Raw genomic sequence first — 14,264 nt, 5'->3', positions numbered from 1 at the left:
TATTTATTTATTTTTATACCTCCGAAGTGCCATAGCAACAGCACCCGGATCAGTCTGAACTCTTATTGGTTAGCCTTCAACCCATGTGGGTATTCAGACCAATGAGGAGGCTCCTACATCTTCATATGCCAGACAGGCTGCTAAATCACGCCACCTGGCGGGCCCAGACGAGGCCTGGAATGACCCGCACACGGTAGTTTTCAACAGAAACATTCGTCCAACTATTTAAACTTTTTGGGATCTGCAAAATTTGTTCTAGGCAACTCTAGCAGTCAAAGTTTAAGTAAAAGGCACTGCACTGAACTCCTCTTTCATACTGCAACAAATATCATGAAAACTGACAACAACAAAAAGAGAGACAAATTTGATTTCAATTGATAAATTATTTAAGATGCTAAGAAAAATCAAAAATCTTAATTAGAAAAAACTCCTTACAATGTGTACTTAAGCAAAGAAACACAAAACCTTGCTGCCTTCTCTGCCCCAAATATTTGTCTGCCATGTTGTGAGTGGCACTGAAATGGCTCTCCATACACGTTCGCCTTGGAATCAAATGCAATGAATGATTAGAAACGAAGTTTTCTGATTTAAACGGGCAGTATGTTTACATTTAATCATTATGTGCTGGTTGCTTTTATACTTTTGTATTTTTTTAATGTTGATAAATGTGACATTTGATAAAACATGATACAATATCGCAATAAAGTAAGATCAATTAAAAAAATATACACTTATTGGCCCCAAATTAAAAAGGAAATGTGCCAGATTGCTAAATAGTCAACTCAAGAGCTAAATAGCTGTATTAACTAAGAATAACTTTAGCCAAAAATGATTATTTAGGAACGGATGTAAAGCTCTTGATTATTCTACTTATTCATCACATGAATAATATATGTATGTATTTATTTATTCAAGAACGATAATAAAGTAGGAATCAACCTTGTTATTTGGAAGGGGGAGACTAACGAGTTTCTAGTTCAGCAAAAAGTATATACTGCCTCTATGTGGACAAAGTTAGGTACTGCATATTGCTGGAGATACCTATCTGAAGATGATTGAAATGTTGCACATGTTCAACACCGTGGCTCACAAACTGTGGAGCTGGTGGTAGCAAATGTGTGTTTGATGGCACACACTGAAGTGAACCACAACTCAGAGCTAAAAACCCAAGCAGCTAAAAGGAAGAATTTAGCTCAAGTAGTGTGATTTTAGAGTTCAGTAGAAATTTGTCAAATGTGAAGAAAAGTTTAGAACTCCAGGTTCAAACTGAAGATGTCCACACCATAGCAGGAAGAAATGCTGACAGCAATTTTGGAATGTGTCTCACACATCAGAACATGGGTTTGGCAATTACTTTTAAGCTCTTTCAACAAATGATGCAGTTGCATTGGATAACAGTTACTTTCTTTGTTTTCTGTCTTTAACGTGATAAGCTACTAGGGAATTACTTCTATGTCATATTTTATTAAAACATTTCTCAAACCTGTGGTACAGAGCAATAAAATGCCATACAATAAGAAATATTTAATCCTGGAATTAGTCAACCATTTGTTTCATTACTGATTCCATAAGTAAATATTTCCTTAAATGATTCCACAGCTTGGCACAGTTCGGGCGTCTGCACTAATGTTTTGCTGATATGCCTTTAAAATAATTTGTCTCAGCATCTTAACATTTAGGTTACCTTTTCGGTTTGTAAAGCGCCTCTATAGTCAGGCAGATGGACAGACCATGTGTCGGAGCAACTTCTCTACTTGATTACTTATCGATCACATTCAAAGCAGATACGGCTTTGAACTTGATGTGTCCTCAAGTTCACATGATACGTCATCGGTAAAGTGATTTCATCATCTATTTGAAAATTGTATTATCGACTCCTGTTTCCATCATTCACACTGAAAATTACTACATGGAGGCAACTAAGACCTACCAGCTGTTGCCTTTTGCTAATGAAGAACTGAGCGATTGCAGCAGTCTGAGTGGCTGCATCACAGCCCGTCTTCCTCCCCGCACCGAGGAGCAGCAGTGGGCAGCCGAGCCGGATCTATACTTGGTCCGAATTTATAATTCTAATTGGTAAAAATGCTGACAGTTGAAAAATGTCTGTCCACATAACTGCATCATCAGCCCCAGTCGCATAAGTTATGATTGTCATAACTCAAGATTAGATCAGAGAGGCAAGCTACTCCTAACAACACTCAGTCACTCAAATTGACTTATTAGGGCAGTGAAGGATTGTAGTCAGGGCTAATCTGACAGTTTACATTTGCATATAGCAGACTTTAGCAGAGGGCAGCACAGCAGCAGCAGACACTCCAAGTCATTGGAACTGCATTACTTTTTGTGTGCTTAACATGTCAAACCAATCAAGACAAATGTTCCTCTGCAACTTTTATCAGCTAAACTCAAATACAGTTGTGCTTATATAAAAATATTTCACCATTTTTACCAATGACTTCTAGCTAGCCAGTCCCTCAAAGTGTGAAAATAATGTCTGGTTCGGGTCACTTTGGAACAGCGTTTTGCTCACAAAGACAAGGCTAATGAGCAGGGATTGTTAACATTTGCAATAGGTTGTTGTCAAAGACTTCAAAAAGCTGTGAATACAGGAAGACGTATTTAGAGGTGAGCTTCCATTTGAGGTGAACAACCTCAATGCTACCGGACATTTTCTATTTCCAGTCTATGAAAAGTCTCCAATAGCTTATTATCTATGATCATAAATACCTGTCAAAATATGTAATTGTTTTTTGAGTTGAACTACTATGTACTGGACCTAGCAATGTGTAAGGACCGCCAGCCCTCGCTTGTACTCGCTCACAATCGTTGCCACTTGGTATTCAAACTTTCATGCGTTATCTCCCTTTACCAAGTGGCTTATCCTCCATTCAAACCAAGACACAGAGTATCTTGAGTCACGCTGGGAACTTTGGGCCTTTTGTTCACCACTGAGTCAGATTAGTCAGGTTTGCATTTTACAATTACACAAGAAACACTGGGCTGCACAGTGACACAGCATAGGACTGTTGCCCTGCAGCAAGAAGGTCCAAGGTTTTAATCCCAGATGGGGCTGTTCTACATAGAGTTTGCATGTTTTCCCAGTGTGTGGACTAAGTCCCAGAGTGCAAAAGCATCAACATTAGGGTAAATGGCCTAATTAAATTATCCTTTGATATGTACGTGCATGATTGTTTCCCTTGTGTCACTGTGGCGACCAATCCAGAATGTACCCTACCTTTTCACCACTACCACTAGAGAAAGATATCACCCCCTGACCCTGCAATTATCAACTGATCACTGGTATTTGAAACAACTGGTATTGTTTCAAATACCAGTGGATGGGCATAAAAAATATTCTGAGCAATGCATTTTAATGCCATACGTCTCATGACATCAATCATAAAAGACTAGTATCTGAGTTAGAGGGTAATATTCAACTCAGAGATGAAGAAGCTACCTAATACAACCCAAAAAAGTCAGTTTGTTGCAAACTACAGGTTTATCTTTGAAGTTTTCAGCAGTTGAGTTCACGGGGCAGTGACATGCCCTTAACGCCTACATTAACTCAAGGCTTACTCTCTAGGAGCACACGTCCAACTTTGCATATCAGCTGTGTGACATTTAAATTTGAACGGCAAGTGTCTCATTTTGCACAAGGGCAAAGGAACGAGTCATTGAGGAGACAGGCACAAACGTGAGGATGTTAACTCCTTTGATTCTTGCTCTTACAGCCTTGCCCTACCTTTCATTAGCAACTGTTGTGCAAGACTTTAATCATGTGGAGAGATGCAAGGACTCATTGTACATGGGGACGCCGCCACGTGGGATTGTCGACATCAGGCTAAAAAAGATCTGCCAACGCTACGCAGACAAACCTCGATATGTGACGCTGTACGACCCTCACAAACGGATCCCGGTTTACTCGGCTTATACCTTCAAGAAAACAGAGGGAGACAGGCGTGTGGACTACCCCTGGATGTACGAACCACAGGTTAGAGTCTTTTAGATTTGAATACATGTGTTCATTAAAAGTTTCTCTTTTGTACAAAAAGAATATGCTTTGGTAGGACGTGAAAGAGAATAATTTATTTTTCATGTCCTCCCAGCTGGCAGAAATAGATGGAAATGGGAACATGTTGCCGTTCCCCACTGGCTACCTCCACATGAAGTTCGAGGACAGCCAGGCAGTGCTAGACGACTACTCTGACGTTGTTCTTTATGAAAGAGGTCACTTGAACCCAGACCAGCACCAGTCCACCCCACATGACCGCGCTGCCACCTACACACTGACTAACGTGGTCCCAGAGATCCGGGAGTTCAACATCGGACCGTGGCGTGAGTATGAGGAGCGAATCCGAGTGCGCCTCAACAACTTCTGCCGTGGCACTGCCTACATCGTCACCGGAGTGACCACCAGGGGGAACATGATTCGTCGCAACAACCAGGACCGGGTGGCCATCCCTGAAGACATATGGTCTGCGTACTGTTGCACCGAGTACGACCGCAACTCTCCCCATGACGTGCGCATCCTCTTCCCGTCCCATGCGGCCTTGGCCAAGAACGCCAAAGAGGGGAACAGTGTTCATGAGATGACAGTGCAGGAGCTGGAGATGTTTCTGAAAAACCACATGGATGTCGACCAGAACCTTCAGCTCTTCTATGACAACTGCGTCTCTCCCTCACCTCTCCCACTGTACCTGCAGCATACCATCTGAGGGATGTCCTATTTACCATGTGTTGATCTGTTAGACACGTGTACGATCGTGCTAGCTTCGAAAATTTCTCCATTTGGTCAATAGTATATTCCAGTAAAAAATAGATAATGTTTTGATTGTATCAAAATTTGAAGGTGAATTTGTTTTGCTGTATTTTCTTGAGATCGACCTGATTATGCAGTTGTGTGGGAAGTGACGCAAATTAATTTGATAAAAATATCACAATTAACAATAATAAACTCTTTTTGTGTTTGTGTTTCTCAAACCAAAATATTTGACCAATCAGAACATAAAACTTTCAATATATCCAGAGGTGTTGTATTTGCAGTGGCAATAGATATGAATTAGTGAATTTGGGGGTAAAATTTCAACCTTCTAACAAAGCATAAAGAAAATATTGACAACCCCTTTCTGTAAAAATTTGGGAAGGATAGGAATAGTTTTTCTTAATTAAATTCTTCCAGAGACTTCTATGGATCCATATTCTGTTTTAGTTTGTCACATTTTGCAAGCAAAAAAAGGTTTTTATGTCAGTGAAAATTAAATATACTCACAAATATAATCGCTCAACCTGATTGTCAAAAAGGCACAAAGAGATATTCTATTTTCCAAGACACCATGTGAGCTGTCAGACCTCTCAAATAGAAAACTCCTTTATGTTTGCAGCAGTAATTTTCCACTGCTAGTTTAGTCGCACTGCCATCTAGTGTTGGAGCAACAGTAGTGATTGTGGTGTATGTCGAAAATGTATATTTTGCCCAATACATATAGCTGAATAAACATGGATCAGAGGATGGGACGGTCATCATTGTGAAACAGATGCTGACTAGATATTTTGGAATTTGAAATGAAAGTCATTTCAACGTGAATCAATGGAGTTAAAGTCAGACTTCAGTTTGCGTAAATGTCTGTGTTGACACGTTAGGAGCTGAGAGGACATTTTTTATTCTCACAGTAAAGGACAGTCTTAAGAACTGTTTTGAAAAAAAAGTACAATAAAGCTACTGATTCTTGATGGGGAAAGCAAAAATAACCTTACACACACACATACACACCCACCCTCACACACACAATATATATATATTCTCATGAATATTCAATAAAACAGCTCCTTCTCTCTGTGGATGTGTGGGTTTTCCCCAGGTACTCCTTCCTCCCACAGTCCAAAACACAGGCATGTTGGGCTAATTAGCAACTCCAAAATAGAAATGGGAGTAAAGGATGTGAGTGTGCATAGTTGTTAGTCTTGCATGTCTCAGTGCTGGCCAATACTGGTGGGATGGCAGAGCCTTCTCTCAACAAGAGGCAGTAGGCCCAGAAATTGTACGAGTGGTTATTTATTAACATGGTACATTACCAAGTAATCTATGGCCAAAAGAGAATTTTTTATACATGGTCGAATATGTACCAGTGGAAGCTTGAAAGCATATTATGTTCCACAATACTAAACAAGAGTTAGATCGGTTTATCCTTGGCTTGTGCACTGCAATGTGGAGGAAAAACACAGCCTCAAACATGAAGTTAGGAAAGGATCTTTTTTAACTCGTTGTTGGGGATGCTCCAACAAAAATCTACAAATGTAAAATCACACATGCTCTAACATTAGCATTTGGCTGTTAAAATGTTTAGAGTGGCAGATGACTCAGATTTGAGGGCTTCTGGGTGATTTTACTTTCTCTGTAGTACTAGTACTGGTGTTTGTGAAAATGATCAACTCTATGCAAAACGTGAACACCTTTGTACATGTAGCATTTAGTCGCGCTTGTATGTGATGTCCTATCCATCCATCCATGTTCTATTCACCCTTTGTCCCTAATGGGGTCGGGAGGGTTGCTGGTGCCTATCCCCAGCTAACGTTCCGGGCGAGAGGCGGGGTTCACCCTAGACAGATCGCCAGTCTGTCGCAGGATGTCCTTCTATGTTTTAAACAAATAGGAAGACTTTTAATTTCACTTTTTAGGACTCAACACCACTTCTAGCACCCACAGTTTGAAACTGCATGACGTATGAAATTTCTGCAAACAAAAGAAAAAAAAAAATAAATATATATATATATATATATATATATATATATATATATATATATATATATACATACATATATGCTTCTCATGAGCAATAGATAACAATGTCAAACCCATGTAAAAAAAAAATTAAAAAAAACATTTTATATGATGATTTCATATGATGAGGGGAAAAGCTATTGAACCAATTTTTCAATGCACTATGAGACAAAAATAACTGCCTCCTAAATCTAGTAACTGGTTGTGCCACCCTTTTTAGCAACAAAATCCTGGTTTATGACATTTGATGGATCTCTCTGCATTTTACTGCAGTACAAAAGTGTTAGGAATGGGTTTCATAACATGCTTACAGATACCGATTTCCACATGTTTTTGAATTTCTGAAGACCACGGGATGATGTTTTGCTATCACGTCTAGTCTACTTCATGTTGCCAAACAGATTACATTGAGTTGATTTCTTGATTCTGAATGTCTGACATTAATCCTGCCTGGGTGTGTCTAGTGATAGCTGCTTATTAAACTGTATATTTTAAAAATATGTCTGAAACCATAAATAAATCTGTCAGTGGGTTAAATACTTTTTCCACATAACTTTGGGTTATCTGAGCTAGTGCTACATTGAAGCCTGAAAGCAAGTGATTTATTAAGCACCAAAGAACTTATAACAGGTCTAAATATGCAGGGACTGAAAGCGAAATAGCTGCTGAACACTCTTTATTTAATTGTCGTTCTGCCCTCAAGTGGCCAAACGAAGCATTGCAGCTTCAACAGGACTTTGGCCATAAAAATGATGGCAAAGCATTTGTTTAAGAATGTCTTTTAATGTTTTCCAGTTCAGATACACAACAGACAGTGTGTAATAGCCTCTATTTGAAATAGAAATATTAACTTTAATTCTCTCAGCTCCTCGTTGACAAATATACTCCCTCTGTGTATTTTGCGCCTCAAGCAGGTTACTGAGTCAGACTAAATGAAACAGACAAACAGGTGCAAGCCTTCACTGTAACATCTGGCATCAAAAGTTTCAAGAATAGGATATATTGAGTCCGCGTAATGCCAATTGTCAGCCAAGATCAGAAATGTAGTGTAAACATGTAGACTTGGTGAGTGTGCTTCCGTTTTCTGTTGGCTGGTTTCAACCCTTGTTTCCAAAAGAAGGGGACAGGGGATAAAAATAAAGCATTTTGCTCTGTTAACTTCAGAAGCGCGGGTAACTGAAACTCACATCAACAATCCCCTTGACAGGATGTGCAGACAAAAACTGCAAAAGTTAGCAAAAACAACCACCATGAATATAGTTCAATGAATATAGTTCGAAATAAGATCAAAAGAGCACAAAAGATTTCACAACCTTCCAGTTACATGGGTATATACCGTATGCTCAAGACGACGTGAGACAATAACAACCAAGTACACCAGCGTCACAAATTGAATTTCTTGATTTACGGCTTGCTTTGAGCCAATTTGTAACAAAATCTTTTTTTTTTTTTCTTTTTTTCTGTCTCATTACTCAAATCCTTCCTGTTTCCCCTTCCTTCATCTGTTCTCTGCAGCTGTTCTTTGGCTTATTCACCAATGAGAGAACTCATTTCATTCAAAAGCTGCCTTGTATGATTGATGGGACGGTGCCAAGTGTGCAGGGTATGCTTTAGACTACCGTAGATAATCACGAGACCTGGGCCACTCGGAGCCAGAAAGCATTCCTTTTTCTGTTTGTTGACCTCAACCATGCTTTTGCTATTTTATTTTTATTTTTTTAAATCATTCATGTATGCTGATAGATGTTCTCATGTGCCCACCTTATAAGATTTGATCATGAACTCAGTTACAGCGCCTTGCAAAAATGCTCACTTTTTGCTACATTACAATCACAAACTTCGATGCATTTGATTGGGATTTATTGCGATGGAACACCACCAAGCTAAAGGATTAATGGTATTAACCAATAAGAATCGGAAAAATAGACCAAATGGTGGCATGCAGCCTTTACTCTGATGCCCCTAAATAAAACACAGACTCAACCACCAGTGCTCAGAAGACACATAGTTCGTAAAAGTCAGTTGAACCTGTTTGAGGCTACAGAAGACATAAAACTGGGGTGAAGGTTTCAATAAAAACCAAGAACTACTGTATGTCGGCATTACTTAGTTTTAAAGAATGAATTAAAAAAACAATAAAAAATCCAGACCTGAATGTTCTTGTAAATCTGTGCAAAACTGGTAGAGAATATCTCAAAAAACTGGTTCTACAATGACCTGAATCAGAGCAGGCTGAATACAAACGCATGCCAAAATTCACAATTGTGAAAAAAAAAATTGTAAATCATTTAGAATTTTCCTTTCCACTTCACAATTACAGTTTGTGTTGGTGTATTGAGTGAGATTCCTACATGGAAACTTGTGGCTGCAATGTGACAAGTTCAGGGGGGGCGCAGTGGGGGTCGCCCTACAAATAGTTTCGCAAGACATTGTAAACAACGGCTGATCAAACCGGCTACGTGTGCATGAGCGTTGAAATCATGTTAAGACATCTAAACTTGCACCTGCTGTCTCAAAGAAAAAAGATCCGGCCAGTCACTCCAAACCAAACGACAAACATAATATTTACAAATTCCAGTTTGATCTCGTACACTTAAAAATTAAAAATAGAGTTCAGTTTGTGTGGTTCTCTTTGTTGGTTTTTTCGTCCTCCCAGCTCGCTCCAGCCCAGCGTGAGGGATGGCAGTCTGGATCCGGGAGCGTCGACATCCTAAGCACGCGGGGGGGGAGGGACGCAGGACGTTGCAGACGCTAACCCCAGTCGCCTCGCTTTTTCTGGTGCAAGGTGTGAGTAACGTCTTGTTTAATCAGGATTCCCTCCTCCCCCAACACCCATCTCCTTCCCCAATGCATCCTCTGCGCATTTGACGGATCACCCAGACCGTTTTGTCGTCGTCACCAGTGAGTCACTGCTTCTCCAGTGTTGTCCTAATGTCACAGTTTTTCCTCTTTTGTTTTCTCCTTTTTTTTCCATCCCCCCCCCCAAATATTGTCCAGGATACAACCCATCCTTGTGTTCAGTTGTGCAAAACAAGTGACACAATCATACAAGGCTCTCATCGTTTTTGTTTTTTTTGTTTGTTTGTTGTGTTTTTTGTTTTACCATAAATATATATTTTCTTTTCACCCGCCGTGCCGAAGCGAAAACCATGAGACGACAAAAAAAAAGAAAAAAAGAAAAGAAGAACAACTGAGTCGTCCTCAGATGCTTGAAGCATTAACTTAATATCAGTCACATACATGAACCTTGCTTGGATTTTTCATGTGAAGAAGTCATGTCTCTGTTTTTCTTTTTGTAACATAAAAAGTGCTTTCTTCTATGAGACTGAGAGACAGCGACTGTGCAAACTTGACAGCTTTAAAAGAAAAAAAAAGAAAAAAATGGGGGGATTAAAAATAAAACAAGGCTTTCATCAGTCTCTGGTAGTCTTGTGGCACAGCCGCGGTGTTAGTAAATGGCAAAAAGAAAAAAAAAACAGAATAAAATAAAGAGGAAATATTTACTCTCTTTGTTATAATCATAGCTTTACACAATATTCATCTCTTTAATACTTTAATACTTTCCGAAGTACCACAAAGTGCAGCTGATATTAAAATAGAAAATGAAATATTTCCAAAAGCAAAACAATTCAATGGGAAATAACCAAACAAGGCAATCGAAATGATTGAAATGAAAAACTCTGCCCCACACAAATAAATCATGCAACTATCCCACACAGCAAAGTAGTTAAAAAAACTTTATATATTTTCTTCTTCTAAATGAGGATATATTGAATCTGATTTCCCTTTATAGAAGAGACCAGCCACAGTGCAACATTGAGTGTAAATAAAACACAAAGTGTGTGTGGGCGTGTGTGTGTGTGTGGTTTGAAATGAAAGATAAAGGGGTTGGCACTTTCTTTTGATGGAGACTCCTTGTTTGTTTTTGTTGTTTTTTTTGTTTTTTTTCATGAGATACAGTCAGGACGGACCTCGGCAAGCGGTCCACCGGACGCCGGCCAAAAAGGAACTTCATCACAGTACTTGGCACCAAGAATGCTGGTAAAAACGAGATATCAGAATATCTTTTTTGTTTTGTTTTTTTCATTCATATCCTTACAATTTATTAATAATACATCATTTACATTTCTGTTTTTCTTTTTTTTTTTGTATAAAAGACTCTAAAAGGAAAAAAAGAAAAAAGAGTCTAGAAGTGACTGAAAGAAGGAGGACGCAAGAAAAAAAAAAGAGCTACAAGAGTGGATGCATGGGCAGGAGGACGGAACGGCGGCAAAAGCGTGGGGAGGAGTCACTTGATCTGAGGTGGAGGAAAGAGACAGAGATAATGAGTGTGGAACAAAGAAAGTGATGGACGTGAGTGGAGCCTGGGAGGGTGTGGACGCGGTGAGTTCTTATGGGCAGCCTGGATTCCAGGCCGCGTCCTGCTGAATGGGGTTCAGCTACTTTCTGCGAGGCCTGACAGGTCAAGTCCCAATCTGGAAATCTGAAGACATTTGCACCCCTATTGCACCCCAAAAATAGACATGTTTCATTGTTTTTAAACTGAATTTGAAATGCATTGTGGGTCTTTGCGTGCCGCCGCGGTAGACCTAGCATGAGCATGAGCAGCTACTGTCTTGTCCTTTTCTCTCTGTAAGTCTTTTCTTTCTGTTAACTATCAATAAAATCCTGAAATTAAGTACATCTTAAAAAAAAAAAGAAAAAAAAAGAGCTTATATACTGTTGGCAGAAGTATTTCCACATTGTGGGATTTTTGTTTTACGGACCAACACAAAGCAGCCTCTGTTACAGAGCGGAAGGCAAATTGTACATGGTGTTCCATTTAAAAAAAAAATAAATAAAAAATTAGAAAAGTCTGAAAGTGTTGCATGTGGAGGATATGCACAATACAACCACCACTGGTGGTACCTTTCTCACAACTTGTGCTGTTTAACTAGCTGAAGTCAAAACCTTTTTACAACTTTTCCAATTATTTGGTAATCGAATAATAACCCAGGAATTAAGCATAAAAACTGCTATTAATAATACAAGCTGAAGTCATATTTCACTGCAGTAACTTCTTCCCTAAAGGAGATTGTAGGGAACCTGCTGTGTGTCTGTGACTGAGTGCAGTGATTCAATATAGAAGTACAAATTATATATATATATATTTTTAAATTTTGACAGAAAACATCTTTTTATGCACCGCAGGCATTTTGGATTTTGAGATCAAGACTGGTGAAAAAAATTGGACTTTCCTCTACTCCACTTGTAATTCACTGACTCCTTTTTGTTAATATTTCAAAGTACAAATTTATAAATCATGCACTGCCAATGACCTAACACAACAAACACATGAAAAATACAATTGTATTACTGTTTTAAATTTCTGTAAAAAAAAATCCGATAAGATTATAATACTAAATGATAATAATAATGTGGAACTTGTTCCAAAATTAAGGTATGTTGTCCAAAATGTCAATCCATGGCAAGACTTAAAATAATTTCAGCACACTTCTTAGATTTTTATCACCATGCGTTATTTTTCTTCCACCCACAATTAGATATTACTTTATGTCGGTCTATCAAATAAAATCTTAATAGAAATTGTTAAAGTTTGTGGATTCATCGTGACAAAACGTGAAAACGGTCAAGGGGTACAGACACTTTTCCAAACCACTGTGAATATTGTAAATGGATCCAAAGTAGATTTAGTCATATGTGGCTGTCAAAACGTCAGTTCTATTCCCAGCCTCGGCAGTATATTTCACACTATACAATAATCTCTAAAATCACAATGCAGAGACAGCTGCTGGAGCACACAGCTCTGTATGGGGTGCCAAATCCCCCTTCCAGATTGGGCCTTTTTAAAGCTGCAATTTGTAAGCTTCAAGAAACCAGCGCTTCATGACAGACAGCTTGCTGGGACATATGCTGCCTCGCACAAAGCTGTTTGCTACTGTATCATCTTCTCCCTAAATGAATGACAATGTGTGTTTGTACTCTTTGTTAAACATTGCTCCACACTGACACGAAGGGAAACGTGTGTGCCAAACAACCCAACTCCACGTTAAACGTCTGACTGATTACGACACCTGTTCGAGGGAGCTACGGGCCTAGCGCGGCGTGACCGGGCGACCTTTCCTAAGCACCGAATTTTCACTGAGCTATTACACGAAAAAGCGTGATGACAAGGGTGCTTCCTCGATCCGGTCCCCCGTTAAGATGTGATCGTAGCTTAGAGGTATTTCACCGCTTCAAATCTTACAAACTGCAGCTTTATCTGAGGGCTTGATGAGGACGAAGATGTGAAGACGGCAAAGAAGGTTGAGGGGGGAAAACAGGTGAAGTTGGAATGGAGCAGTTTGTGTGGTGCATCTTGGTGAGCCCAGAGGAGTAGCGGAGCTTGTGCCTGGTCCTATACGCGGGTAGTAGAGTGTTGGTGAGGCAGGGCATTGTTGCTGTGGCTGGGCACAGGTGTTGATGAAGGGGCCGGGACAGGTGGGTAAGTGTTAAAGGGGTGGAGCGGTTGGATGCTGCTGATGGTACTGGGGATCATGGTGATGGTGTTGGCGGTCATCAGTGGCACGTCCTCCGGTGCCCGCCTCAGCGCCAGCGTGTAGTCAGGGGGACACACGGGAGGACGAAGAGGTTCCAGGTCGCCGTGGAGGGCACGGGAAGGGAGGGGTGTCCCGTGCTCCAGCTCCACCCTCTGCTGCTTCATCTGCAGTGACATCAGCTCCTCCTCCTGACTGAGCGCCAGGTCGTTGTGCGGTGGGGCACCCACAACTCCCATGCCGACCCCCATGCCCATTGTTGTGCCACGTTGCGGGGAGAGCCGGCGGTGACGCCTCTGCATGAGTTCGTGGCGCTTATCCCGTTTGTAGTAAAGTGCGGCGAAAGCCAGCACGTTCAGGAAGAGGAGCGACGCTCCGACGGCCACTGTCACGCTCAGCTCAGTGGAGTAGTCCCTCGTCTCACTTGGGAAGGGAGTGGGGCGGGGTCTCTCTGAGCTGTCGGGGTCAGGTTCCGACGGGTAGGTGGACACCGGTGGTTTTTGCGGCAAAGAGTTGACGGGAGGAGGCACCTTGCGTCGGCCGGTGCCTCCAGTCGGCAGTCGAGTTGTGACTGCGTTTAAGAGTTCTTCGTGCAGGCTGTGGAGATGCGGCACAAGCTCAAGCCAAAAAGCAACCTTATTGGCACGGTAGTTATCTCTGACACGTGGCTTCAGGCCAATATGCAAGTACTGCTTATCTTTGGAGCTGAATTTGGTCCAAATCACCTCCTCGAAGCGGTTAGGCTTAGTGTGAATGAATGTTGTGTCCTGAGGAACAGGCAGATTAGGATCCCTGGAACAGAAAAAGAAGAGATTCAAGAGTTGTTTTTTTTGTGTTAGATAACAGTTGCTATTATTCACTGTTTCTAAACAGATAGACGTCTGGTCTATCAAAGAAGTTCAAATTCATGCCAGTGTTTTTTGGAGGACATTTTGTTTTGCTGTTATGGA

The 14,264-nt window shown here is 40.5% G+C and overlaps 2 protein-coding genes across 4 annotated transcripts in view; one reads left to right on the top strand and one right to left on the bottom strand.

The window, feature by feature from the left end:
* Window positions 1–3,655: 3,655 nt before the first annotated feature.
* On the top strand, window positions 3,656–4,954 carry LOC122844324 (endonuclease domain-containing 1 protein). The gene is made up of 2 exons (XM_044139633.1): window positions 3,656–3,991; window positions 4,107–4,954. Exons 1-2 carry the CDS (start codon window positions 3,701–3,703, stop codon window positions 4,713–4,715), a joined length of 900 nt encoding a protein of 299 aa, XP_043995568.1. The 5' UTR covers window positions 3,656–3,700; the 3' UTR covers window positions 4,716–4,954.
* A 4,656-nt stretch (window positions 4,955–9,610) lies between these two features.
* The window catches only part of nlgn2b (neuroligin 2b), an 81,604-nt gene continuing 76,950 nt past the window's right edge, over window positions 9,611–14,264 (bottom strand). For all 3 annotated transcript variants that reach the window (XM_044139630.1, XM_044139632.1, XM_044139631.1), the window contains exon 9: window positions 9,611–14,106. In XM_044139630.1, the coding sequence (XP_043995565.1) occupies window positions 13,176–14,106 (931 nt within the window). In that variant the 3' untranslated portion in view covers window positions 9,611–13,175. The remainder of the gene's footprint in view (window positions 14,107–14,264) is intronic.

The sequence above is a fragment of the Gambusia affinis genome, linkage group LG15, assembly GCF_019740435.1.
Source record: "Gambusia affinis linkage group LG15, SWU_Gaff_1.0, whole genome shotgun sequence".
Lineage (NCBI taxonomy): Eukaryota > Metazoa > Chordata > Actinopteri > Cyprinodontiformes > Poeciliidae > Gambusia > Gambusia affinis.
Note: the sequence above shows the minus strand (reverse complement) of the source record. Positions and strands in the feature narration are given on the sequence as shown.

What these genes read in the sequence shown, in the direction of transcription:
- LOC122844324 (XM_044139633.1), top strand. Translation starts at nt 3,701, where the DNA reads ATGTTAACTCCTTTGATTCTTGCTCTTACAGCCTTGCCCTACCTTTCA. An exon ending in CCTGGATGTACGAACCACAG is followed by an intron (nt 3,992 to 4,106) that starts GTTAGAGTCTTT and finishes ATGTCCTCCCAG; the next exon opens with CTGGCAGAAATAGATGGAAA.